This window comes from Paramormyrops kingsleyae, chromosome 6 (assembly GCF_048594095.1).
Source record: "Paramormyrops kingsleyae isolate MSU_618 chromosome 6, PKINGS_0.4, whole genome shotgun sequence".
Taxonomy (NCBI): domain Eukaryota; kingdom Metazoa; phylum Chordata; class Actinopteri; order Osteoglossiformes; family Mormyridae; genus Paramormyrops; species Paramormyrops kingsleyae.
Window position 1 is genome coordinate 14,774,120 of NC_132802.1, and position 27,649 is coordinate 14,801,768.

The following is a 27,649-nucleotide window of genomic DNA, read 5'->3' on the forward strand; positions in this document are numbered from 1 at the left end:
AATATAATCCCACTATAACAGTGCACTGAAGCGCTTTTCAGTTATTAGGCGAAGCTTTCAAGTCATTGAGATTAAATTTGACCATCTGAAGTGATCATTCAGCCAAGCAGTGTGTAGGAGAGAAACCATTTACCATGTAATGGGAAAAGGGCAGATTTATGAATGGAGCTCATTTCAATTGTTTTGCACACATTTATATACACAGATCTTTATGGTTATTTTTATGCTAAAAAAACTAACAAAAGGGGAAACTGCTACATCCTTTCTATCATCAGTAATAAATTAAAGGCTAGGAATGGAAATCTGACATGGACATTTAGTGAGAGTTACGCTACTTTCGGCCTTGTGTGGAGTGTGGCCCTTTAAGCCCACAGGAGTGTGAAAGGCAGGCGTGCATGGCAACAACAGTGATAAGTGACCTTTCCGTGGAAGTTTAATTAAAGCGAGTGACTCACAAACGGCCTGTAATACTATCAGTGCGCGCACTGAATCATTCAGTGCGGACCGTAATTGGCATCATAAATAACGGCGTAAATGGCTGACAGCATTAACTCTTTGGACGGAATGACCCTCTGACATTGTGCGATGCGCAAAATTAATTAGAGAGTCTTGTGGTCGGCACCAGAACCGAAGCGGGTCACGATGCTCACGGCGGCACCAAACGAAGACAAGGAGGAGATGGTTGGGCTTCACCCCCTCGTTCTGCTTTCATTTGACCCAACGACGCACCCGCAACAGGCAGCCTGATTCCCGCAGGTCGTGCGCAGGGACAGTAGGCCCAAGGCATGGATAATTGGACACCACACAATCCAATCTAGCCCTCAAACTGTTTTAATCCACTCAGCTGGAGTGCCACGTGCACAGGGGGTAGGGGCAGCCAACAAAATACTTCAAGGGCCTACCTAGCACCCCACAGCGCCTATTACCTACTAATCCCCAGCCAAGCAGGACGCCAAAGCCTTTCTGATAGGACCGGGCCGGACTCAGCAGTCCCGCAATTACGGAGAACAAATTATCTCACAATTTGGATTCCATCAAAATCCCCAGCATGTTGCCCGGGGAGGGGGGCGGATGGGGAGGGGGGACAGTGATATGTCCACATGTTATGGCACCCTGCTGGTGAGTGGAATTGTTATGCGTTCCAACTGGCACTCTCCCATGGCGCCGACAGGTACAGATCCAACCATGCCATCTCAGGCCGGATACGTGCAACCTGGGACAGAACTGTGCTGACATCTTCTAAATGGCAATGACTTAATCAAGCAGCCAGGCATAAACCGGCCCACCCTGCCACCCCCCCAGCTTTCTAAAATCCCTTTCTGAAGCTGGAGTCCGTAGCTGAAAAGGGGGTATAAAATTGCAGGCAGACGTATCTTCTTCCCAATGGTCGGCCCCTCTTTAATCACGCCATGCTGGTTATGTTCAAGATACATGAAGTGGTTTTGCTTGCGAGGTTAAACCTGAAACCAGAGCCTTTTTGGAAATGCGGCGCAGTAAACGGGCCCCGAGCGCCGCGCCTGGCTTTGGGATTCGACGGCCAGGCATGATGGCCTTAGCATCTGGGGGCGAAACGCGTTCCAGATTGTGTGGGTGGCGGGGAGCAGGGACGCCAACATGACGTTTTATTACAGATTGACTCCGGATTGATTTGAAAAACAGGACCGATGAGCCAGGAACAAGGATGGAAGAGAAAAACACGATGAGAATAAAGATGAAGCAACTGACACACATTTTCTGGTCGTCTAAAACAGCATGGCGTGCAGGTCTGGTCAGCTAACCTTCCCTAAATAGCAGCATAAATCTTGGAAATCTGAGTCACCCTCAACCTTTTCTGTTCTGGACTCCTGGTAAGATCAGGCCTGACTGGCAAAACAACAAACCTCATCCACATGTGGCTCACATCTGCAACGTCATCCCAGTAAAATGCATTGTGGGAGCATAGGGCACCATCAAGTTTGCTGGGAAACCCAAGCGATTCTCAAAAAACACCCACAGCATACGAGATAGGGAGGATCCACGGTGGTGCCCCCATTTCAGACAGACAGTCTGAATCGGATTTCACTTGAACAATGCGTGCCACTATAGATGGGAGTCTAAGATGCTCACTTGACAGCTAGCCCTACAACCGTGCATAGACCACTACCATAAATATTCTTTCTTGAGCTAAGCAGAGGTTACATGTTCTGTATTTAGCCTAAGATTTAATGATATTAAGCAGGTGAGCTCCCTGCCGTATTGACTACAAGATCACCAATTGACTCATCCCCAGACATCACCATCATTTTTAAACTTCAGAGGAGACTTTCTATAGTGGAAAGTCCCGCCATGTCCTACATAACGGAAAAAGGTACAAAAAAAAAAAGGTCCACTGGCCCAGCAGATAGTGCTGAGTTACACCAAACTGGTGGAAATAAGCGAGCAGTGATTGCTCCCTACTTCATTCAATACTCTGCCGGACAGTAAACAGCATGGCGCTGTGGGAAACCATCTCAATCTAAGCTGCACATAACTCTGCCAGAAATCAATACTAAATAGTCCGGAGGAGACGGCCATCTTTGGTGGGGAAGCGACTGTGAAACAGAAGGAGGAGATAGACGATCCTCTCCCAGGCACCCGGCAGCTATAATATCCATCCGTGGTGGCTCGCTTGACATTTCCTTGCCCCACTTCCCATTCTGTCTTTCCGAACAGCTACGCTCTGAGTCTCTGGGGCTTTTCGAGCGGGGCGGACAGATAACAAACCTGTCAAGATGGCTTTAGCTGGGGAATAAATCCGGCGCTGTCTGGGAAATGATGTGTTCAAAGGGAAGATGCGCGAGACGACATGAGCCCCCCTGCGCCCCCAAGACCCCGGCCGCCAGACGGCTGAAATGTTACCGCGCACGCTAAACGGACGCGGGTGATGGCTGATTAGATCCTATCGCAGGTGTTTCAAGTGACTGCCTCTTTTCATTCAGCCCCCGTCCAATAGACCAGACAAAGGCTGTTTCAGCGATCCTGCCGGGTCGAGTGGGAGGGAAGTCCGACGGGTCGGCATGTGCGCCCTGGGTCCCTCTCAGTTTAGATAGCATTCATGGTCCAGTTTCCCGGGGAGTCCGGAAATGTCAACCACGTCTGCCAGTGGACATTATATGCCCACCCTCTCATAATTCAAGATTGAACTCACGGAGGCTTTTGTGGAAGCCCAGACTTCACTCCTTTTATTTGAGTCCATGTATACGCTCCTTTCACGCTGACTTCCAAGGTTTTGACAACAATACCCAGTTTTGAAAGGGCCGGCAATGGCAAGGTTATCAGCTCCCTCCGGCCAGCAGTCTTTATGAAGTCAACCTGGCGACACGCGAGGCGCTGAGCTCTCCATACGGCATCCATGGCAGGGCACGCAGGCCAGGCTCGGCCACAGCCTTCATCTCCTCATGCCCGGCGGACAAGGAAGGGCAGCGGACCGAACAATGGCTCACAGCAAAGCAGAGGGGCCATGCTCGCTGGCCGCCGGTAGAGGACAAAGAGACCTCCCTCCAGATATCAAGCTAGCAGTCGGCTGTCTTCTTGGAGTCAGGGTTAGTGAGAGTGTTACAGGGCTCATCCATTTTCACAGAGAGAGTTTCAAAAGCTTCCGGACAGCGGTGTGAACAGCACTCCGACCCTTGTGACCTGCAGCTGTTGGCTTGGAGGTCCCCCCACCGTCTGCTGACAGTGTCTCTGCCAACCTCACCTCCCTTCTGAGGTCTTTTTTGATTACTGACTGGTCGAATTTTGTCAAGGGGACCCAAAACCTGTAAATAAGCCTCAAGAAACCTTACTAAGGCACTAAACCGGCTTCATAGTACACACCTCCGGTCAGCCAAACGAACCGGATGTGGGTTGTGGTGCGTGGATGCATACCCTGAGATAAAGCCTTGCAGGTGCCCCTGCTTCACAAAGCGGCTTGGCAGAGGGGAGGACAGCACTAGCAAACTATGTACCACACGGATGCAACCGGAAGCTGAACAACCACTGTGAAAACAGCAGAACGGGGTGCTGAATAACAGTGACCGCTTGGGAGAAGAATGACAGGATTCTGACAGCACTCGAATCATGCATCAATTACTTTACATACTGAGGGCTCTAATTTCGCACTTTGAAAGCACTAAAAATACACCACCCATCCCTTTCACAGTGGGGTGGGGTGGGGGGGGGTCCCACAGAGCGTTGCATGCTAATAAAGGAGGCAGACAGATTCCTGATGATGAATGTTAAAGGCGGTGTTGGAGTGAGTAATTGGTATGGTAAGACCCAATAGGCCTCTTCAAATGGACTCTCATAACAACGTTTATCACACGGCCCACATGCGCAACACGCGGCTCACCGGCGCCAATCAAACAGACGGCACGGCTACGTTTCAAGGCTTCCGGTTACATGGCGCTCCTCCCCAGAGCTGTGACCCTGGTATCCGAGGGTGACTGGGGGTTGGGTGGAGGGTGGGGTGCAGATAAGGCTTGTTTGGGGCCTGTGTTTCTAACAGCCCGTTATGCTGACAGGAGGGGGTCAGGAGAAAAAAAAAACCCACGTTCCCATTTTCTGTGTGAAAAAGCCGCATCAGGGCTGCTGGAGCCCGCCTGATTTCCCCAGTCCAATTATGTGTCGGTGCACAATCCTTCCAGAAGAGAGCGCCGCCGAGGGACTCCGGCCGCCTAAGCGCGCCGTGCTTAATGGAGTCCCTGTAGCTGTCTCCATTTCATTGCTCCTAACTAATGGGCTGTGATATTTTTCCAAACAGACTGCAGCTCTGCCCCCTAAAACCTAATCTTGTCAGCAACTAGGAAGAGCCCCCCCCCCCACTCCACACACTGGGAACTGTCAGGCTTGCTCCACGCCCCCCCTTGCTGTCCCCATCCTCATTAGCTCTTTCTGGACGGATGATGATCGCCGTGCCGCGCAATGCCAGCCCGGAGCCAGACCCCTTCCCAGATCCCTCTCGGTGGGAAAGGGGGACCGCCCTGCTTTGGGGGGGTGGGGGGGACACAGGGAGGGGCACTGTGCTGAAGGACACATCCCCCCGCCACTGCCCGCATGCTCCCAGTGCCAGCCTTCATCCGAAACAGTGAGCTGCCAAAGACTGAGCCAGAACGACAGATCCAGCTGTACGGCGCCCCCTGTGGGGGAATCGGGTGTCCTGGCAACAGACAGATGGCGAGCGGCCGGTGGTATTGTCTAGTCGGCGGCGGCGAACGGGAAGGGAAGGAAGCAGCGGCTCCCGGAGTGGGATTGGGCTGGGATGCAGCAGGGATTCAGGGATCTGCCAGCACCGGCTCAGTGTTCACATAAAATGGAGGGAAAAAAAATGAACTTGAAGATAAACTGAAAAGCGATCAAACGGCATGCAAAGCCCCCGCTACAGGAATTTAATTAAGCAACGGGAAAGGAAATAAAATGGAAGGATGTCACGGAAGTGTAGTTATATATGAAAAGGACCTCAATTTAATCAGGGTGCTACTTATCAGGGAAAAAACAACCAGCACTACAAATCAGACATTTTCATGCATAAAAAGCTAATTTCCTCCTGTTTGAGGGCCACATTTACAGGTTAATTATTTCCTTAATTACACCTAGGAACGTCAAACATTTGAATTTCCCTAAATCGACAAGAACATTAACATTAAACTAAATTAAGCACCCAGGGTTGTTTTCAAACCCATTTTACAATGCTTAAGAGTGGCTGGGGTGGTGGATATTATAGCAATTACAGTCTGTTGTTACTTTAGTGCTGTTTAAGCCTTTTAAAGTGGTGGTATAAATTTATCGCACATAAAAGGCAAAACTACAATTACCCCGAGTACCCACAACCTTTCTGCAATTCTAGAGATGGCCCACAGAGCCGAACGTGCTCCACCTGGGCCGAACAATGAAAAGTGCCATGCACCCTGATGCTGAAAGCAGCTCATGCAGGGTTCTGGTACTAGTGAAACACCACTTCTAGTACCTCAGGAGCCAGACCCAAAAACTGTTATCGCACCTTTGCTGGCCGGCTGTCTGTGATATATCCCTGGCCTGGAGATGAGATGACGACTGGATGCGGCTCAGAGTTACATGTCCTCCTAGTCTTGGCTAACCGCACTACTCCTGGCATGCTTTCCCACCCCGGCCACAAGAATAGGGCAAGAACGAATTAATCTGTCCAGCGAACCTCTTCAGAGGACACCTGTCAGTGAGCGAATGGGTCACACCATACCTCAGAGGCCTGTTAACACCAGTAACCTAATTGGTCTAAAGAGGCCCCGACAAACATAATCAAATTCCTAGCCTGTCGTTCGGGAACCATTGACGTTTCTCTCCAATGGTAAGCATCCCCAGTTTTAGTTTCACTATGTGGGGTGTTTTGACATAGAACGATGACAGAAGAAGGAGGGCATGGAGTACTCTTCATTCCTACATAACACAGTAATCCATCCTTTCAAAGATTATCTCGTAAATCTTTCCCCATGATCAGGTACCTTGGGAGAACCTCAAGTAATTACGGGAGCAAGCTTTTCTGGGGGGTCTGGGGAGGGTCTAATAATGTTTAGAAGGTGACTGGGAACCAAAATCATTGTGATTTCAAATATGCGCCCGAGTTAAGTAGACATGATGAATGTAGAGCGACTTGACTGATTAATGCAAAGTGATTCCCGGCAAAGGTATGGCCCAATTTCACCCGGCTGACGAGCGACCACCATCGCTCCATTAGATTCATCTCTGTTCCTCTTATTCATGAGTCATACGGAGCGAGATGGGATTTGACTCCGTGAATCAGGGGACGCACATTTCATCGAGACCAAATGAATGGGGCTGAGTCTTCTGAAGATGTGTTAATCCTCTTACAGAACACACCGACTCAATATCTGGGTGGATATCAGTGATAATCAAATGCAGGATAAAGCGAGTGATAAGACGAGGACGTGCAAGCAGATAACACAGCAATAACACAGCTTTCAGACAATCAGGCAAATCCCTCAGCTGAGAGTATTCAGTTGATTTGTTGTTCGTAAGCTTATGAAAAAAAACAGTGTATTATCAAGACAGGAGGAAGTTTGTTGGGGGAAAAATATTACAAAATGACCAATACTTGATTATTTATAAGAGACTTCAATGTTTTTATTCACTCTTTTGATCTGGACAAGACATACTTGCTGAATGGAGCACAACAAAGCAAAAACAGCCTTCTAGGAGAGGCTGCCTGGGCTGAGCATCGTGCCATATTAAGTCAGCAGTGAAAGCATAGCAAGAGTGCAGTTAGCATAGTGAGAATGTTGTTAAGGTAGTGAGAACAAAGTTAGCGTAGCAAGAACGCCGTTAGCATAGCAAGAGACCAATTAGTGTAGCGGAAATGCCATTAGCGTAGCAAGAGCACAGTTGGCATAGTAGGGACTCACGGCAGCAAGTGCACAGTTAGCATAGTGAGAATGCAGTCAGTGTAGCGATCTGGTCTATAGTGGAAGCGGTAGGCTCCCAGGCATGGGGTGTGGAAGTCCCTAATTCTACCCTGAAATAAGAGAGCAATCCGAGGAAGACAAACCGTAAAAACTTGAGGGTCTAAGCCAGGGGTGGGGAACCTGCTCCATGGAGGGCCCGGTGTGGGTGCAGGTTTTTGAGATGACCTCTCAATCAGCCAGTAATAAAGCAGTGGTTCTCAACTCCTGTACTGGGGACCCACTGTTATTGGCTGATTGAGAGGCCATCCCAAAAACCTGCACCCACACCGGCCCTCCATGGATCAGGTTCCGCACTCCTGGTCTAAGCACTACATCCTCGTGTTCCATCTTGGATGAGGCACTCTGAGCAAAGCACCACCTGTGAGCAGGCATAGAACTGCGGGTCATCGAACAAGCAGCAAACGCCTGGGAAGAACCTCCGTCAACTTTCTGCCACCTTAAGGTAAATTTTTTCAGAAAGAAACATACACAATACATAATAATATCTAAAACTGCAATCTCAAAAATGAACCATGTTGGCACCGGATTTAATTTGGGCTGGTACTGCAACGACACAGAAAGGGCTGAGTGCTGTTAAGGCCGTAGTTTGCAGCCGTCACATGGATTCCTGCGGCTTCACATATAGATTGCCAACGGATAAGGCAGCCTTAAAATCACATCCCTACTGACAAAAAAAATCATTTCTCATAACTGCCTCTGTTTACCGGTATGCGGAATGTATCCCGTGGGGGAAGAGTGAATGAAAATGTTATTTCACTACTCATGAACTCATACCTTCTCCAGCTTCTTTGCCAGCAATTTCACCGCACGTCCAAATTTGACTTAAGCCAGTGACTTGGGGGAAATAATGTCACCAGAATAATCTTGCAACGCTCTAATTCTGAACCTTGTTTTTTCGACTGCTGTGCTGCGGTTTAGGCAAATCATAACGCTTTCTGAAATGTAAACAGTGTGACATCTAAGCCTAATAAAATAATCCTGTCAGAGGCGCTTGCTTTAAGTATAAAGTGCACATCACTTTTGCAAACCATAAAAAAACGAAGAACAAGGCCCTGTACTGGGATGTGTCCATAGGCTTGCACCCACAGGAATGTGCTCAGTGAGCAGTGCTCAGTAATTCAGCTGAATGACGAGACTCAAAATATGCTGACATCCTTGGTCGATGTAATCAAACGTTAATTCATTTTCTATGTGCAACCAAAGCTTGTATATATCACACGCACACACACACACACACACACACACACACACACACAAACTGAGGCCATGAAAGGTAACAGTGCCAATAAAAACCAAGTACAGGATAATCAAACAGGACACACACTCAGACGTCTTGCAAAGTCTCATCCCTCAACAGGCCAGGCAGAATTTGGGCAAAGCTCCATTTGACTTTATAAACGCACTGATTATGCAGAGACTGTGCACATTTGGCAGCCGCTCTTGTCTATAAATCTCCGGGGCACTCAGGGAGGAATCGCCGGCAGGCTGTGGCCTACACACTCACACAGACACTCAGAGTTTATTAAACGTGTGTTCAGCACAGCTTGGGACGCTGCAGTCCCCGACCCCAGTGCGATGATATACGGTCAATATATTTCTTATTTTACCCTGACAATAAACAAACAGAAAGGGTTAGATTTATCTATGATTATTCTGGAGAATTAAGATGTCTTGAAACGAGTATGATCTAATATCTAACCTTTATACATTGGAACCTAGATATAAACAGACTGCCTTGTTGAAAGGCTCATATTAAATGTACTGTAAAAGGACATTATATTTCATGACCTTTCAAAAATAATAAGGTTTGCCTATTTTTATCAGAGAGAAGGCTGGTAAGAGGAACAGCATTTGTTACTTGATGGCAACAGAACTGCAGAATTACTAAACACAGAGCAATGAATATTTCACGGCATCAGGGTATTACATAGCTACACTGAGGTGACTCTGTCACATGATGGCAGTGAAGGAAATGGCAGAAGACCCTGCTTATACACCATTATGGACAAAAGTATTGGGATACCTGGCCATTACACCTACAGGACCTTTTATGACACCTCATTCTAAATCCATTAGGATCAATATGGAGTTGGTCCCCCCTTTGCAGGTATAACAGCTACCTCTCTTCTGGGATGGTTTTCCACTAGTTTATGGAATGTGTCTTTGGGAATATTGGGCCATTCATTCAGATCTGGATGTGAAGGCCTGGCTCACAATCTCTGCTCTATAGTTCATCTCAGAGGGGTTCGTTGGGGTTGAGGTCAGGGCTCTGTGTGGGTCAGTCAAGTTTTTCTACAACATACTCATCCAACCAATATCTTTATGGACATTGCTCTGTGCACTGAGGCACAGTCATGCTGGAAAAGAAAAGGGCCTTCCACAAACTATTCCCACAATACTGGAAGCATAGAATTGTCCAAAATGTCTTAGCACGTTGAGGCATTAAGAGTTCTTTTCAATGGAACTAAGGGGCCCAACCCAACCCCTGAAAAACAACCAAATACCATTATCCCTCTTCCACCAAACTTTACAGTTGGCACTGTGATGTGAGGTTTGCATGCAGCTACTCGGCCATGGAAGCCCATTGCATGAAGCTGGAGTTAATGCCAGAGGAAGTCTGAAACACTGCATTTATTCAGTCAACAGAGTGTTGGCGACTTTTACACACTATGCACCTCAGCACTTGGCGACCCGGCTCTTACTTTATGTGATGGTGTGCCACTTTCTGACTGAGATTCTGTTGTTCCTAAACTTTCACTTTGCAATAATACCACTTAAAATTGCTTGTGGAATATCTAGCAAGGAAGAAATTTCTCAAACTGACTCACAAAGGTGGCATCCTATGACAGTAACATGCTTGAATTCACTGTTCTTCAGAATGACCCGTTCTTTCCCAAATGTTTGTAGACCTGACTGCATGGCGAGGTGCTTGATTTTATACACCTGTGGCAATGGGTCTGAATGAAATACCTGAAATCAGTGATTGAGAGGTGTATCCCAATACTTTTGTCCATAGAGTGTATCAGGGGAAGGATCTTCAAATCCAAACAAAAAAACTAGCACACGCCAGGCATTCATATGAAGTACTGTCCTGTCACTGCCATTGGTGACTTTCCAATGGCTTTTGTGTCAGGTGACTGATTTAACTGTTTGGAGGTAATTTGTTTTTGATTTCTGTGTTCAATGTCAAGCCCTCCTGCGCTTCATCGATTTCAGATGAGTGAGAACACAATATTCTGAAGGCTCCTCATGTCTAAGAAAAATATTTAACCTCTACTTAGAGACCAAGGACCTCCATCGCAAGGAGCAAACACGCGAGCGTGTGCCTGAGCTCCGCAGTGAGTTATAGCAAAAAAGTCAAGGACCCAGTAACTCCAGATGACAGCCTGGCCTATCCAGGAGCTGCTGCCTGTAGGGGGATGGTCCACAGAGGCACATTACATCATCAGACGGCTTAGTGCTGACCACGTGGCTCCCAGCACCCTGACGATGATGTGGCTAGGGAAGGGGGGTTTAAACCACAAGGGATCAGTGTGGGGGTGGCTCTCAAACCCCATGGCTACACCATAATTGCTTGTGAGAGTTCCAAAATAATCCAAGGAGGCGCATAAGGGAGACCGTACTGCTTCAAGAGAAATGAAGGGGGAATAGGGTTCCGGGAGGAGGAGCATACCGCACCTTGCCAGTGATTGTGTGAGCTGGGCCATGGTTTCCCTGTGATGATGTGCAAGCCCACCGCTCTGAAGGAGCTGGCGTGTGTGTGTGACCATTCGCCAGCGCCAAAACGCATGCGTTGGGAAATACGGCTTGACACCTCCTACCGGGCAATGCAGACTGCCAACACAACGAGCCCCCCCCCAACCCCCCGCTCCCAGCTACTTCTCACTTGCTGTCTAATCACTATGGCAACCACAGCTCTCCTTCACTCCGGCATCCAATCAGAGCGAGACCTTTGTCAAGATTCCTTTGGGTTCTGCTAATTCAACTTACCCACCGGAACGACATAGGAGCCCGAGAGCGACGGAACAAAGGAGAATTTGCCGTGAAATCTTACCGCGACACCCACGGTTTAGGAAAAGGGGACGGGGCTCACTTCACAAGCGGCGTGTCACCGGGAACCGTGACACAAACAACAAGGCGGGACGGTCACCCTTGCCTTTACATGGCTACTTTCTTATTTGAATGCGCAACAAGCATTTTGTATATATTAACACGCTTGTAATCAGGTCAGCTACTAGCAGCAAACCGAGAGCTAACAGGAAACATCCATATCAATATTTTCGACCTTGACCAAATTTACGGAAGTAGCATCACCCATAATTATAGGCCTAATGTGAAGACGATCCTTCGGTACGTATGGGTGAGGCAGGAGGGAGGTGAGCCAATCGGTCAGGATGATTTGGAGGCCACGTCCCGCCCCCGTCTGCCATATTCCATTTGTCACCATCAGCCTTGTCCAGACGCACATTAACAATGTCCTGCAGCTATGCAGTGTTCCCCTCCGAAGGACGATGGCCTGTCTGCCAATGACAAGATGACAGAGCCACACGGTAATTTAGCCGGACCGGCCCGTCATGGGTCGTCATGATCTATCCTTGGCGGCGCCGCCCCGCTGGCAGAGATGCCCGCGTGTCCTCTTTAGGGGGACGGCGGAGGCGTGCGTGTGCCAAAAACAGGACAGGAGTGACAGGGTCAGAGGAGGCATTGCCCAGACGCTGCTTAGTCAGTACCGGGGATCGGTGGCCCTGATTAAAACAGAGAGGGCAGAAGACGGCCGCTACTCCCCTTCATGAGAAGGCCGTCCTCTGGCCAGAACGCCGAGGGCCTACCTACTACCCTATACACAGCGACGCTGGCCCGACACAGGAAAGGAGCCCCTTCTCCTATATAACCGCCAGAATTCTTCGATACTGTTCATGCCACAAGAAACTTTCCTTACAGAGTTCGGCCCATGACACTTTTCTGTTAGCCCTAACGAGGCCGGCCCTCTCCCCCGACCGCTCTCATTAACAAGGTGTTTTCACACCGCAGAAGTGGTGGATGTGTTTTTTTGTTCATCGCACCATTCTCTGTAAACTCTGATGTGTGAAAATCTCAGGAGAGGTGGCTGCTTCTGAGATGCCGGAGCCATCACGCCTGGCATTGTCAGTCACACCATTTTCAGAAGGCTTTCATCAAGTATCTTAGCCATTGTAATGCTTTGCCAAGCAGTCAGTGCACCTTACTGATCCCATATCTGTGCTGCATGTATGTATTCAGCTGCAGCCACATGACTGGCTGTTTGGAGTATCCAGGCTGCTTGTGCACCCAATAAAGTGACCCCTGAGTGTAAATCAGCAGGATACAATAAAAAAAAACACTGCAGTCCCTGTGAGCACGCCTCATGAGAGCTCAGTCGCTTGAGATGCATCAATCACAGCAGCTACAGAACGCAATTCCCCAGGCAACCACATTTTTGCCAGATTCTCGGTGCCAAATTAGGTACAACCAAGCTGAGACTAATCACTGTATAAATGCCACAGGTCACCTGAAAGCGATGAGGTGCTGGAAGGCTGTTAAGAACAGCTTTTAAAGGCATCGGGTCCACGAAGCTAGTCAAAGGACAGAGCACTTTTTAGACTGAAAATAATTACAGACCTCTGTGACACTGACACCCTGTTTTTTTTGCACAAACTGAGAATTCTAATGAGAAAAGAATATTTTCAAATTATACTACAAGCATCTCAGATAACTGATATTAGCAATTATATTTTGCACGGCAGGGCTAATGTGTTATGAGCTAATGCACATCTGAAACTGTAGGGGACCCAGGCCTCATTAATACCGGCATGGGTTCATCCGGGCGACGTGGGGCGGGTGCTGACCACAGCCGGCTTCTCTCTTCATTAACTGCATGCAAGACGTAAGAATAAAAAACCTGAAATTCTTAAAAATAACGAGACGGTTAGGTCATTAGGAATTATTCCAAAAAGTAAAATAGTATCGAAATGTATTTTGAAAATCAAATTAAAAAACAATTAATTCCCACAAAAATATGGTTTGCAAAAACACGCTGAAAAGTCTTAAAATTAAAAAAATAAAAAATAAAAAATGCATTTCCACATCTAAAGAGATCCTGAAGTACAGGGCCATGCAATAACCCAAACCCACAAATCACTGGGTCCAGCATGGCGGCTGAAGGGGTGGGGCATGTCCTGCAGGCCTCCACCTTTCGCTTCCGCATGATTTATTTTCCGTGGCACCATAAACTTGTCCCTCCCCACTCTAACCCTAACCACACCCACTGTGGACATGGCCCCACCCACCACAAGTCCAACCCCGCCCTTTTAATTTTAACAGGGACGTTCGGGATGATTCACTGCACAGCCTCCCTTTCCCTAGCTTTGAACTCTGAAGAGCATGGGTAGCCCCCTCCATTTTTGCTCCTGATACTGGGGGGGGGTGGGGGGGGGTTCACTGTCAAATACAGTTCACACATCGCTCTCACATCGGCTCGTGGCGTTGTGCTGCTAACTAGCATGACTCAGGGAGGAGGGGGCGCTGGGAGATCGCGGGTGTCACCCGTTGCTGCCTCCCCCCCCCCCCCTGCTAAATCAGAAGGGAAAATGCAGCCTTAGTTTCCTTGCAAATCAATGAGGCTGGTCGCAACAGCGTGTTTTCAGCATACTCAGGGTGACCCGCACCCATACCCGTGGGGGGGGGAGGGGGGGGGACAGGTCTTGGGGGGACGACACCGGGGAGATGATGCCAAATAAGGCACGCTATTTTTTATTTACTTTTCCATTTATTTTATTATCCCATGCAGGCAAATTCATTACAGTCTCTCGTCGGCGGGGCCGACGCTGATACCAAATGCCGCGGCAGCGCCGGCGGGCCCTCGTCGGGCCGGGAGAGTAACGTGCTATTTACTGGATTTCAGGCCCCTAATTGGCAATTTATTTGACAGGCAGCTGGGTAATGATGGCATCTCACCCTGCTGCAGAGACTAAATGTGAGTGATTCATCGCCGTTTTTGGAATTCGACAGCCCGCGCTGGTCAGCCCTCCCCCCCCCCCAGGCACACAGTACCCAGTGATGGTGGGGAGATGAGCCATGCTGTGCCATCTTCAAACGCTCCCCGGAACGAGGAACCGTGCTTTTCGAGCAAACAGCCCGCCTGCCAATTTAATTCGGGCCGTCGGAAGGCGAGCGGGACTGCGGCAGGCGGCAATAAACAAACACGCCGGACGCTATGCCGGCCTAACGAGCTGCCGGGCGGTGAGAGGGTGTGGGCCACCGTAACCCCCCCCCCTCGCCCGGTGATCTCCCACAGCTCATGATGGGAATGGGTGGTCCGCTTCATCCCTGGAGTGTCAGAGGGAGGGGAGGGCAGCCCTCAGCAAACACCATTAGCAACCCGCTGGTGTCCTATAAACCAACTGGCTCATTCCTCTAGTACGGTGGGGGGGTGGGGGGGGGGCTTTACATCAGCACAAGGCCATCCTTTGTGAAACGACCCAACCCAGGGTACACAGCCCCTCAGATTCTTGGAATTTAGCTGCGGGGCGATTTAGACGCCCTGCTTTGCTCAGCCAGTCTGGAGCAATGACACCCGTGTTTTGTTACGTCCACAAACACAAACACATCTATAGGAGGTGAAGAAAAATTAAAAAAAGAAATGTAAAGCCGGGAGAACAGGAGAGTGTTTGTGAGAGAGGCGGACGACTGGAAGGCAGGTGGAAGCCATTACGCCAGTCCGACTGATGGCCACCGTCACCCGGAACATGGCCGCCGTCTTTCTAAGCGGCAGAGACAGCAGCCACCTTTTTGCTGCCTGGGATTTCACTCACAGATTAAACAGCCAAGAATCTGTTAAAGGTATCGAGTCAACCCCAATGTGCAAAGTGGATCCTAACGGCCCCCCCATGGCAGGGGGGAGAAGAGACGTGTAAAATGAGTGAGAGGGGAGAACTGTTTGAAAAAAAGCTACACGTGCTTTAACACTCTGACCACGACAATCATCTAACTGATGATGTTTCACCTCCGCAGGTGACTTAGTCTTACAAAGAGGATTCGGGTAAGCAGTGACTTTATGTGTCTGTATGTTGCTTTGAAAAATACTTACACTGTAGAGGCACCAGCTCCCAAGCTCTGTAATTATGTGTACAGGGAAATAAGTAGCGATGTGTGGTCACTAGATGTGCGGTCGCTGTGTGGTCATTTTGAGCAGAGCCAGCACATGCTGGTTGTAACTGAAACACTGAAATGCTCATTATTACAGCCGATCCCATAACAAGGCCAGTCTGTGGGTCTGGATCAGTGTCGGCCAAAACCCGAGTGGCCTAACGAAGCCGTTCGCGCCCCCGTCCCCGCCCCCGCCCCTGCCCCCGCCCCCACCCCCGCGTGCCCTCTGCTGGTGCTGTGGGGGGTGCCATGGGAGAGGGAGAGGCTGCCATAGGCGGCCATCACTCTGATTCCCGCCGTCACCATCAAACGGCTTATTCTGTCCCGTAGCCGTATGCGGAGGCGCTCTGCTCTGCCCGCTCTGCCGTGATCCCCGGGAGCTGGCTCACCTCCCAGCTGACACCATTAATTAAGGCAGATATCTGCTAGCTGCTCTACATGGCGAGCTCTGCATGCGTGCGGGTCAGCAGCCGCCACTAGGGGCACTCACACTGTCCGGTTGATAACAGTCAGCCTCCTGCAGCTGCACCCCACCTCACTCTGACATGGGAGAGCTTGCATGCTGTACATGTGGTCCTCGGGCAGCTCTGCGCCATGAGGACATGGTGAGGCCATACCAAGTTGCATATGACATTATAAGGAACGTGATTATAAACCACAACAGAATACAATCCAATTAGGATCAGCCTTCATTAGAGATGCATGTAGATGCTTTTTACATAAATCAATGCCGGTATTTCACTGAAATTATCGGCGATTCCCTTTCAATATGAAGAAAACACAGAAAGTAAATGATCGGTAAGCATGTATATGAGGAGACGGGAATCAGGTCTGCCAGGTTCGGCTCAAACCACAACGTCGTTTATGAGAGATCTTCTCAGGAGCTCGTGATCTCCAAATAAGAGCTTTACTTATTGCATAACTGCTAATGGAATCCAAGATGCCGCCCTTCTGAAGTGTTCAAGCATTTCTGTAAATGTTAATGCAGGAAAGCACAAGACCATATAGTTAAGGGGGCTAATCTCTCATGACTACCTTAAGAAATCAGTGGACAGCGTTAAACGGGAAGCCACCGCAAGCATGACAGAGACACGGAGGGGGGGGGGGGGGTCACTTACATCGCTAAGCCTATCCCGGGAACTGCTCCGGACGGAAGGCTTGGACTCGCCGCTGGCGCTCTCGCTCTCGCTGTCCCTGAGGTTGTTCTGCCCCGACTTCAGCTGCAAAGTGGAAAGGTGATGGAGGGTTACTGCATGGGACAGGGGGTGTCAACACCGTTACCGCATCATGTGACCATGCAAGAAACATGATGCTAAAGTACACCAATGAAACGCCTGGTATTGTGTACTCTGATAATCCATCCATCTTCCAGTGCAGGGTCACAGTAAGCCTGGAGTTTTACTCCAGAAAACACAAGACAGGAGGGGCACCTTCCTCTCCACATCTGCCCCCCCCCCTCACCCCAGTGGCTTCAGCCAGTTAGACTCCCTCTCCTGTGACATCACATCACTGTAAATGTGGCACACACAGTCTGAAATGGCTCTCTCTCCAAGATGACAGCAAAACAAATAGTTATCACTATGATTCTTTTTTACTTTACTTCTGTGTGTGTAATTGTATTTAATGATTAAGGAATCGCAGAGAGACGTGGGGAGCACCCCCCAGTGGTGGAGATTACGTGGACCAGCCGCAAAACGACCACCGGGAGAAAGCCAGATGATGGTGTAAGCGGAGGGAGACAGAATGAGCATGTCCATTCATCACAAAGCTTAGCAGAAATGAGCAGGAGTATTTAAGATGGCCTCCCCAGGCCGATGGACCCCCTGACATTAATTAACAAAAAAATAAAAAGCTCAGATACACCAAAGTCACCCAGCAGGTGCCATTTTCGAGGTGAGTGAGGCCCCTGAAGTCCGCAGCACAACAACTGGCTCCTGGGAGCCCACAGCGGGCCCCTGCGCCATCTGGGGCCCCCACCTCCCGGCAGATAAACACGCTTTTCAGAGGGAAGATGGCGCGGGCGGCTGGCCGACCAGGGTGCCACCCGCAGCAGCGCGCCATGACACGGCACGCAGCCCCCCAGCGTGGCACCCGCTAAGGTTTCCCGCTTTGTAGGTCGCGGCGGAATTGAGGGCGCGGAAATACACCCATTTACTGGCACCGGCTGTCAGTTACGGCAGGGCGGGGGGAACATGAAGGACCCTTGAGTAAAACACATAATTAAAATGAAAGCAGCCCTTTTCCGCAGCCATTAGCGGTGTGAAGGGATGCCTTTCCTGGGAGAGCTCCACGTGGGTGAGAGGCTGCCGTTTGCTCACTCCCTCTCTCACAGTTGCCCAAGTGCCAAGTGTGACAAGGCGGGTGGCCCACTTGGAGCCACAGGCGGAGGGGGGGGGGGGCTAGGACAGTAGAAAAGCCACTACAAACACAGCCCCAGAAGAGGAGCCTAAATAGCTAAACACCCCAACACCCCAAAGATGCTCCCTTTCAACAAAAAAAGAAGAGTTTTTTTTGCCTTTAGTAAATGCCTGCTTCTTTGAGTTGTTTTTAAAAAATATTCTAAGGAAGCTGTACAGAAAACAGCCTGGAGAAAAAAAAACACAACAGCAATAACTTATTATTAGATTTACCCATACAACCAATCATTTAAGCAGGCAGAACTACACATAAACTAAGCAGAGATACACTGTGTTACTTCTAGAAGGTGCTTACAGGATCTGCACCTATGATACTGACCAAGGGACCCGATGTGATTCTGGCACGGCGAGTACCTGGGGGCACCGAGGCGTGCTGCCACTCCCGCGTGGCCAGCTGAAGCCCCGCCCTGCACTCTACGACTCGAAGTGGTCCCGGCCGTTCCTATGAATCCGCATCGACCCAATCAAGGTGTCTTCGGCAGATTTTTGCGCAAAGCCTATCCCACACAAGCAGGGAGTAATGAAGCCCATCTGCGTGGCTGTCGTCTCCTCCTGCTCCTGCACCCCCATACCCTCCCGAGCTGAAAATCACCCGTCAGTGTGAATACACACGACCGGCTCATAGCAACGCTCTGGCCGGATAATAAACCCGGCCCAGTGGGAATAAGAGTTCCGGTGAAGCCGAAGGGGCAGACGGCACTGACTCTCAGGAGGTCCCTAGACTCGAGACATGAGGACAATGACTCCACCCATGAAGAGACAAGGCGACTGTCGAGGTACATCATGTCCATCAGAAAAACCCAAAATACCATAACAGGAGGCAAAAATACATTAACCTCCTCTATTTTACTTTTATTCTGTTTCTTGATTATTTATACCTTTGTCTTGTTTGTACATTTAATTATACATTTAAATATATAACACTTAACTGTGCTGCACCAAAATAAATTCCTTTGACTTTTTGTACTTTGCGACTAAAAAGATTCTGATCATGCACCACAACTATGATGTGAGGAATCTCATTTTTTTTTAAGCTCTGTGGCGTGTAACATTTCTTAATTGTAATTAACTAATGAATGAGGCAAAGGCAAAGAGGCGAACTGCCAGTGGTCACAATCAATTACCACCATCAAAAAATCAGCATTAATAAAATAATCTACTCAGGTCACATTCTGATCATAAATTCGGGGGGGGGGGTGTTATATTAACAAAGCCACTCATCATTTTAACTGGAAAGCACTTATTGTCAGGATGAGGGGGGGGGTCCCGTCACACCCGGGCGATGTGTTCGAGGGGACAAGATGTCACACTATTTTGAACTTCCTTAAGTGTGCCTTCCACACACAATGTTAAAAAAAAAACATGGCTGCAGGCAAATTAGTTATTAATTAATATTTATGGAATTTATGGAAAGTCCAGTTACCGGGAGGGTCAACAGATGATGAATAATGATGGATCAGTGACCATGGCGACGATGACATTATGTTTTATTTCTGACCAGCAAGTACTAACATAAACTGATAGGCTTGAGCAAAGTCTCATTGTCTCTTAAGGGTAATCAGTTGCTTGCATAAATTAAGTTTATTTGACTAACATGCTGAATTTGCCTTTGCACACTTTTCTAATTAAGAGACTTACACACGCTTGTCTTATCAGACATTTCCCATGTTTTCTGCAATAATCCATTACTCCTGTCATCTGATGTGCAATCTAAATCATTTAATACTCTTATGATACATGTGCTGCAGTGGCACACTGTTTTATAGTGGTATTAAAACCTAAAACCTTGCATATGGTTGAGTTTTAAAGGTCCTCAGCTCTTTTGAATTATACAAGACCACAGACAAAGAACTATCAATGACCACAGAACAAATCATACTGTGTGTGCAGAGACCCTACAAGCAAACACACAAAACAGCAAATCCGATATATGTCATAATTAAATCCCAGGTTCCTGGGTAAGGATGGACTGCTTAATATCCATTTTCCTGATAAGGTTATCCTGGGTGGAAGACAATAAACAGATGGTCTTAATATTCCACAGGCTGATTTCTCGACAATTAAAAACACAGCAGGACTTTAACATCTAATGAAACATTTTAATGGCTAGTCAGTGCATCTGCCATTCATTTCCACATAGTAAGGTCTTGTTTTCCCTCAATCTGTTCTGTGTTAGGCGAACCCCCCCCCCCCCCTCCCATTTCGGCATTTATTGAAGAACAGAATTAACAACTGTTTTCAATCAGCAGTCAGCATGATTCCTTGGCACCAAACACCCTAAAACCTTCACACTATTAAAGATTAATTTATGCTGGCACTTCTTTGAAGTAAGAGAGAAAAAAACTCCTACAATGGAGAAAAAACACCCCCCTATCTAAACAGCCAATGAAACCTGTGTTTTTTTAACCCGATGGCTTGTTCGAGTGTGCCACAGTCAAACTGCTACTTATCAGTTATCTGAAAGGGACCAATTGAGAAAGTGAATTGGTTTCTGATGGTGTGGCGGGGAGCCAAACGCAACACTGACTGCCTTCCAGTGCATATTAAACACGACTGCAATGTTTTCCATGCGAAGTACAAACCCAGTTTCAACCGGTTAGCAAAACCCCGGAGTAGCTCCTTAATTCATAGCAGGCCTGAAAAAGTGCTGAACTGCATCTCTACACGTCTTCCGTATTTGGATTTATTTACATCAGGATCCTACAGCCAAACTCGTCAGACGAAACCCTATACGAAGAGAATATGCTTTACAGCCTCAGTACCAGTAAAACACAGTGTTTCTCTGAAGGTTTATTGTGGCCTGGCCTTTGCACGTTCTGGAAGGATCTGTTGCTAGAGGACTCCTAGCACGGACTGGACCACCTCACACTGCTAACTGGGCATTGGAGAGCAGTGCGATGTAGGAAATCACGTCAAGAAAGTGATGGTGACGTGTCACCCGTGAAAAAGCAGCATGGTTTTGCTCACGCAGGGGGCGATTGGGATTCCCAACAGCCCCGATCATGATGTTAAAAACATGCCGGAGACTTCGCGGAATCACAGTTAACATATGCAGGTGATTATTCTCCCAACCCACGTCCCAAGGAGCTCAGCCTCAAGAAAGGGGGCCCGCTTTTACAAGCCTGGCCCTTAGGGGACCCAGGCAACTGACCACAAACAACAATTAGAGCAGTGCCTTTAATGTAGAGCTGCAGCATTTTCCAAGAGCTTTATATTGGACCATCTCCTGAAAGGGGAGTTGGAAGGGGGGCACAGACAATTTGGCGCTAGCCTCGGGGATTTGCGCCGATTGGCCCCCGGCTCCCCGCAGTTACACACGAGAGCAGCTGTGCGACTCAGCGGTAATAAACTTTACGCAATTTAACAGCTTTTATCGTTCTGCTGTGATGTTTCCGACGAGCTAACCTGCCCTCTCAGGATAACAGGAATCCCACAAGGCCAGCAATGAAAGCAGATCTCATTTACCTAAAAGCTCTTATAAATTTTTAATTTGCTTTAACAAGTAAATTAACAAGTCCCTCATTCAGGGAAGTTTTATGGCGGCTTGCCACTGTGGGAGGACCATGAAAGTTTTATAGATAATCCACTCCTAGCACGGCTGCTTATAATAAATTGTCTGTTTCCTGCCTCGCAGTGCGATCCCTGGGTTCCCAGCGGCGGCGCTCTGAATAGCTTCCTCACACCACTTTCAGAGCTCTATATATAAAGCGTGTTAAACGTCTGGGCCGGTTCCCCTGGCATCGCTAACCAATAAATTCAGAAAGACCTCATGGTGTTCGCGTCCGCAAGGGTATCAGATCTTGATGCTTCACAGAGAAGAATCTCCACATAGAATCCATGTGATGACTGGCACTAACAAGACTAAATGTACTAATAACTATAACAAATAATTATACAGGACATAAAAACCGTGAGCACAAGCATCACAAACTAGGTTGTCCAGGGGTTTGATGCCCATGACTCCATCTCCCATCAGCCCTTGGAGTGATACAGCAGCTGAAGACTGCATGTCCCTTCAGCCCCACCCCAAAGCCAGGTCAGCACATATCCTGCGTTTGATTCTTTTTCTCCGAGTTGGAAATCAGATAAAAATGTCATGTCCTGTCAGAAACACGCCTCCTTTCCAATGTTGATGTTGGACAGAATTTTGTTGTCCGAGATTCCTCTGTGATGTCATTTCAACATGGCAGCTTACATTGTCAACAGTATTCTATTTCATAAATATTTTAGAATGTTTATTTTGTTAAATGAATTAATAGTTTTAAATGTAATTGCACATGGTCGATTTAAAGAATACCATATTATGACCGTAAACAATATCCTAGCATCCTAGTGTCTTTTGTTTGTAGTTTGTTTGCCTCTCGAAAAAAGAATATCGATATGGATCTACTAAAACATTACAAAGGTTTTAATGTGGTTTGACTAGTTCATGTTTCTTGTTTGATTGTCTCTCGTAAAAAAGAAACTCTTGCTCCAAATCTGCTAAAATATAAAGCAATAACACACAGCAGCGTGTTCGTGGAGGCAACCATGTTTGTTCCGAGATGTGTAGCTCGAACGGGAGATTGGTTGGACGTGACGTCACTCACCTCAGAGTTTACGACTTCGGAGAGATAATGGAACGCACCAAAAGGCCTCTGTGCTCAGACAGCAAGATTCAGAAATAGTCTCGGAGGCAAAGGGTAAGGGCAGACCAAGAGTGGTCATAACCGTACTTAGGTCGCCAGGGCTTTCTGTCATCTTTTGGACAGTGCCGGGCCACCCTGACTGCCCGGCCTGTCGATGACCTTCTTCTAGCCCCGAGGCTGGAGCTGACTGAGCACCAGAGACACGGGTTCCACATCCCAGATGCAAAGTAGAAGGCTGTCACTGCGGATCAGGGCTGGGGGAGTCGGCAGAGGAGTGCCGGGGGCTGCGGACAGGCATATCAAGCAGGAAGAGTACAGGCGCATACTGACACACGCTCGCTGTCGGCAGCAGTCCTGGAGCGTCATCCACTGAGTTGCCACTAGTCCAGACCTATAGCCCTACGGCACTATGTCAAACCTCTGCAGACTTGTCCTGGGCACATTTTTTTAGCCCATCGCAGGAACAATCCCGCCATGCAGTAGGATATGACTGCAGGCCCACTGCTGCATGCTACTGCAATTTAATTTATGCATGTTTATAGAAGCATAATAGCACCCCCCACCTTCACGGCGCTCTGCTGAACCCAGGTGGGGAAGAGGCATTAAAAACCCAAAACCAGCCCAGGCCCGACTAATCACCGCACGACTATCCATCAAAGAAATTTGTGAGCAATTAATTACATGATTCCCATGTTCCCACCGCAGAAGTGATATTCCAATACCAGCGTGCTCCCGCTCGCCCCTGAGCCGGAGTCTGCGAGCCAAGTCACATGTTGGGAGCGGGCGGAGTAGGGCGGTGAGGGCCGGGCCAGCCTCAATAAAGCCCTCCGCTCCTCTCTGCTTGCTGAGGCTATCATTTCTCTGCTTTATTGCCATTCATTTTCCTCCAGGAATACACTGCCAGGATGCTGGCAGGACTTCCAGTATATGGAGGCAATGAAATTTAGCGCAGACACTTAACACCGGGTCAAGCCTCGTGCATGGCTCATGTGAGGAGCTGTAATATGATAAACAAATGCTTCCACTTGGAGGGATTTTTTAATGCTGTGGGACCTGGGGGCGGCTGTGCGGCTCTCAGAGGGTTGTGTTTTATTTTTCACTCCAATGCTTGAGCCTGGTGAATACAGGGATGTGACAGGGACCCGCATCTTGTCAAGGAGGGGGGGGGGGCATCTAAACAGGTCAGCGCTTGGCCATCCTGTCCCCGGAGCACGGATCATCACGCCGCCAGCGTACTGCCACAGACAGAGCCCGGGGAGGCAGACGGTGGAGTGAGCGCCTCTCAGAGGACAGAATGGGCAGTACACATGATTTGCAGTAGCTCTCAGCCCCAAAATAACCTCTGATGGGAAATTAACTGCACTATGGCGCATGTGCAATACTCACCAGGGCTTTAGAAGATGGCTGTAAACATTTTTCTAGACGCCAACTTATCAATACTATACGGACATTTATTTACGCCCACAATTTGGTAAGCAGATTAGTAGTGCGCTAAAATATTAATGAGAGGCATATTATGACACCAAAGAGTTAGTCATTTGTATAAATGCAAAGTATCCTTATGTTTAATAAAAGTACTGGCACACCACCAACGTCTTCTTACCCTGGTTATCCACAATGTCTCCTCTTTCAAATGATGTTATGGCTGCTGAAGCCACTTCAGTGCTTATTGCTTCCATGACATACCAAAGCCAGGTATTATGTGGTGTGCTCTGCTAACTGAATTTAATAAACATAAGGATATCTCAGATTTATACAGATTACTAACTTTTGGGCATCACAATACTCCTTTGTTAAAATTAGTACTACTAATCTGCTTACCAAATTGTGGGCACAAGTAAACGTCTGTATAGTACCGAAAAGCCAATGTCCAGACAAATGTTTACGCCCATCACCTAAAGCCATGGTGATTACTACGCGTGCGCCACATAATCATGATTATATCGCAATGTGATATCATGCAGCCCCGGTTACCAGCTATATCCCGCTAACCCTAACCCACACCGTAGTACAGGTACTAGCTATCAGTTAGTGGTTCTCTCTCTTTTCAGAGCCGCAACCCTTGGTTCAGATGCCAGAAGTCCTCTCAGCAATATCCCTTGGGGTAATACGCTGCCTTCCCCTGCAGGTGGAGCTGACCCTGCCAAGTGACACCCTCCGTGCTCTAATGCAGTGTTTTGGCTGACCCGCTGTAAGCTAATAAGCATATCTTTCACCCAGCTAGCGGCCGGCTGCTGGGCCGCGAGGGTTAACGGGGCCAGGTACAGGATATACTCTTCCCCTCTTGGCTGCCGGTTTGCCCGGCTAACGTCTCACCCAGGCTAATCCCACATGTGACGTTCATAATTGAAACCGGTGTTATGCCGAAAAAGGCATCCCTGCCGTAGAATGCATGCCTGTCTCTAAATGACCGATTGGTCGCTGATCTGAAACGAGTTGAGCTACTTTGTCGAGTAAGGCTAGCGTAGTGCTAATCAATAGCCCCAAAAAACCCGTAAAACTCTAACCCTAACCCCCAAAAAACCCAAAAAACCTCTAAAACCCTAACCCCCAAACCCTAACTCCCAAAACACCCCTAAAACCCTAACCCTAACCCCTAAAAAACCCCTGACCCCCAAAAAACCCTTAAAAGCTCAACTCGTCGGAACACCGGCATGCATTCTAAGGCAGGGATGCCTTTTTCGGCAGGGATGCGTTTTTCGGCATAACACCGGGCAAGCACAAAAGCATTTCCTACAATTAGCATGCCGTCAAACGAGTGGAAACGGAGATGCGGGTGTGTGCTCGCGTGGCGACCCCGCGTCTTTCACCGGCGCATTAGCTGCCGCATTGCTCCTGCACGCCTGACTGTCCCCATTGTGCCCGACACAGAGCCAGCCTGAAAGAGGCCATTATTCAATAAACAGTGAGGAGCCCTGTAAACTCGCTCAGGTAGAATCGGGGGTGAAAGGGCTTCATTCCTAGTGTTCAGCTCTCCTTACAGAACAGACAGCCTGACATCTGAGCCCCTACAAGCTCACACTGAGAATTAAAATCCAGGGTACATGAAAGGCTCATGGGGAATTGAAATCAGCCTTACAAGTGCCCTCTGTCCAATTCAAATAGAAGGACCATAAAATTACATTTCACATTTTTATTTATTTTGCATATGCTATTATTTTTAAAAAGCGATGCATATTTTGAAAGAGAAGTCTCTGGAACAACTGGGAGTAAGGGCTTTACTCTAGGGCCTAATGGTCAATTCCACTAGACAACCACAGGACTCAAACCAGTGACCTTCTGATCACAGGTACAGCGCCCCAACCCACTGAGCCACACTCTGTCCCTGCATTATAACATTGTCAGTACAAGCAAAGAGAAATATACTACCATCTGTGTTATATTACCACCTCAGCACAAAAAAATGAAAAGTTTCATCAAATGGCCATCAAGTTAATAAGTAATGGCAAAAGAGTTATCCAGGATGGAATGGCTGTTATCAGAGCAATTGTTGGATGATTAAATGGTTATGAAGTATTTACATTTATTTAGCAGACGGGTTAGTGCAAAATGGGGCAGCGTGTGGCTCAGTGGGCTAAGCCTGTGTCCCTGTAATCAGAAGGTCGCTGGTTCAAACCCAGCCTCAGCACGTCTGCGGGTCCTTGAGCGAGGCCCTTAACTCCCAGCTCCCTGGGCACCGCTACAGGTGGCTGCCCTTCACGAACAGCGTGCTCCACAAAGAGCAAGTTGAGGGAGGCGTAAAAAGAATTTCCCCATGAGGGACAATAAAGGATTGATTATTGATTAAAAAAAGTGAGACAAATAGCTCATCTAGGCTGAGGTTCCAATGAATGCCAAGGTACAGATGTACACAGTACTACAGCAAGAGCTGGACTTCATCTTCCAAACAATGCAAGAACCTATTAAGACAATTATTCAAATCAGCAGAAAGTGCAGCATTAGGAGCATTCAGAGAGCATGGAGTGCTGTAGGATAGTGGAGGTATTCCTGGAACAGATGGGTCTTGAGGGTTTTATTGAAGGTGGAGAGGAAAGCTGACCGGACACGGTTCGGCATACTGAAGTACGCCGAGCAAGAGCAAAAGCTGGTAAGGGTGGGTGGCATTACAGACTGCTGGGGGCAGGTCAAGCTTCGCAGACTGGTGGGGAGGGACCTGGCTGCTGATGAGGAAGTTTGAAAGTTCCCCTTCAGTTCCAGGGGAGCACGGTATAACGAGGCACTCACACCTTAACGCACAGCCGAATGGCATGACTCTGAGCCACACACACACACGGCTCTGAGCCACTCACACACCTCACACACACGGCTCTGAGCCACACACACACACCTCACACACACGGCTCTGAGCCACTCACACACCTGGCTCTGAGCCACACACACACACCTCACACACACGGCTCTGAGCCACTCGCACACCTCACACACACGGCTGCTCACTATCATATAGAGTTTTCTTTTTGGGAAATAGCATCCGGTTCAGTTAGCTTGTCCAAGGTCAAACGTGACAGGGAAACAAGTTAAGAGGAGACTCACCTTGGCTACATGAAATTGCACTTTAATAAGCACGCAAATAACAGCGTGGTGAGGAAAGGGCCTATAATTGTCTCCCATCTGGTTCGGTTCTAATGCATAATTCAGAGGCGAATGGTAAATTATGGGATGCAGCGAATTGCAACCGAGAGGGAAAATGTTACAAATGCTAACAGGCTGTTTTTTTTCTTACCGACTGACCGTCGTTTCCGTGTGAAAGGATACTGAGCTGCCTAGTGTGGAGTTAGCCAGACCAAATGGCCATTCTGGAGAGCACACGCAAACCCTGAGGAAGAGCACCTCCTAGAGTCCAAACCGGCGCAACTACAGCATCTGTGGAGCCAATGCAGAGCAGGTGCCAGCACATTATGGAATTTGAAGACTGGCTCTCCTGAACCCTAAGAGAAAAGCGGCAGCCATAGCAGACGAAGCGAGGCAGTAATAAATCTCACACCTGACT

General features: G+C 48.4%; 1 protein-coding gene across 9 annotated transcripts in view; it reads right to left on the reverse strand.

Annotated features, from left to right (window-relative positions):
* auts2a (activator of transcription and developmental regulator AUTS2 a) overlaps window positions 1-27,649 on the reverse strand; it is a 241,864-nt gene that overhangs the window by 121,463 nt on the left and 92,752 nt on the right. For all 9 annotated transcript variants that reach the window (XM_072713729.1, XM_072713730.1, XM_023833010.2 and 6 more), the window contains one exon: window positions 16,733-16,834. In XM_072713729.1, the coding sequence (XP_072569830.1) occupies window positions 16,733-16,834 (102 nt within the window). The remainder of the gene's footprint in view (window positions 1-16,732; window positions 16,835-27,649) is intronic.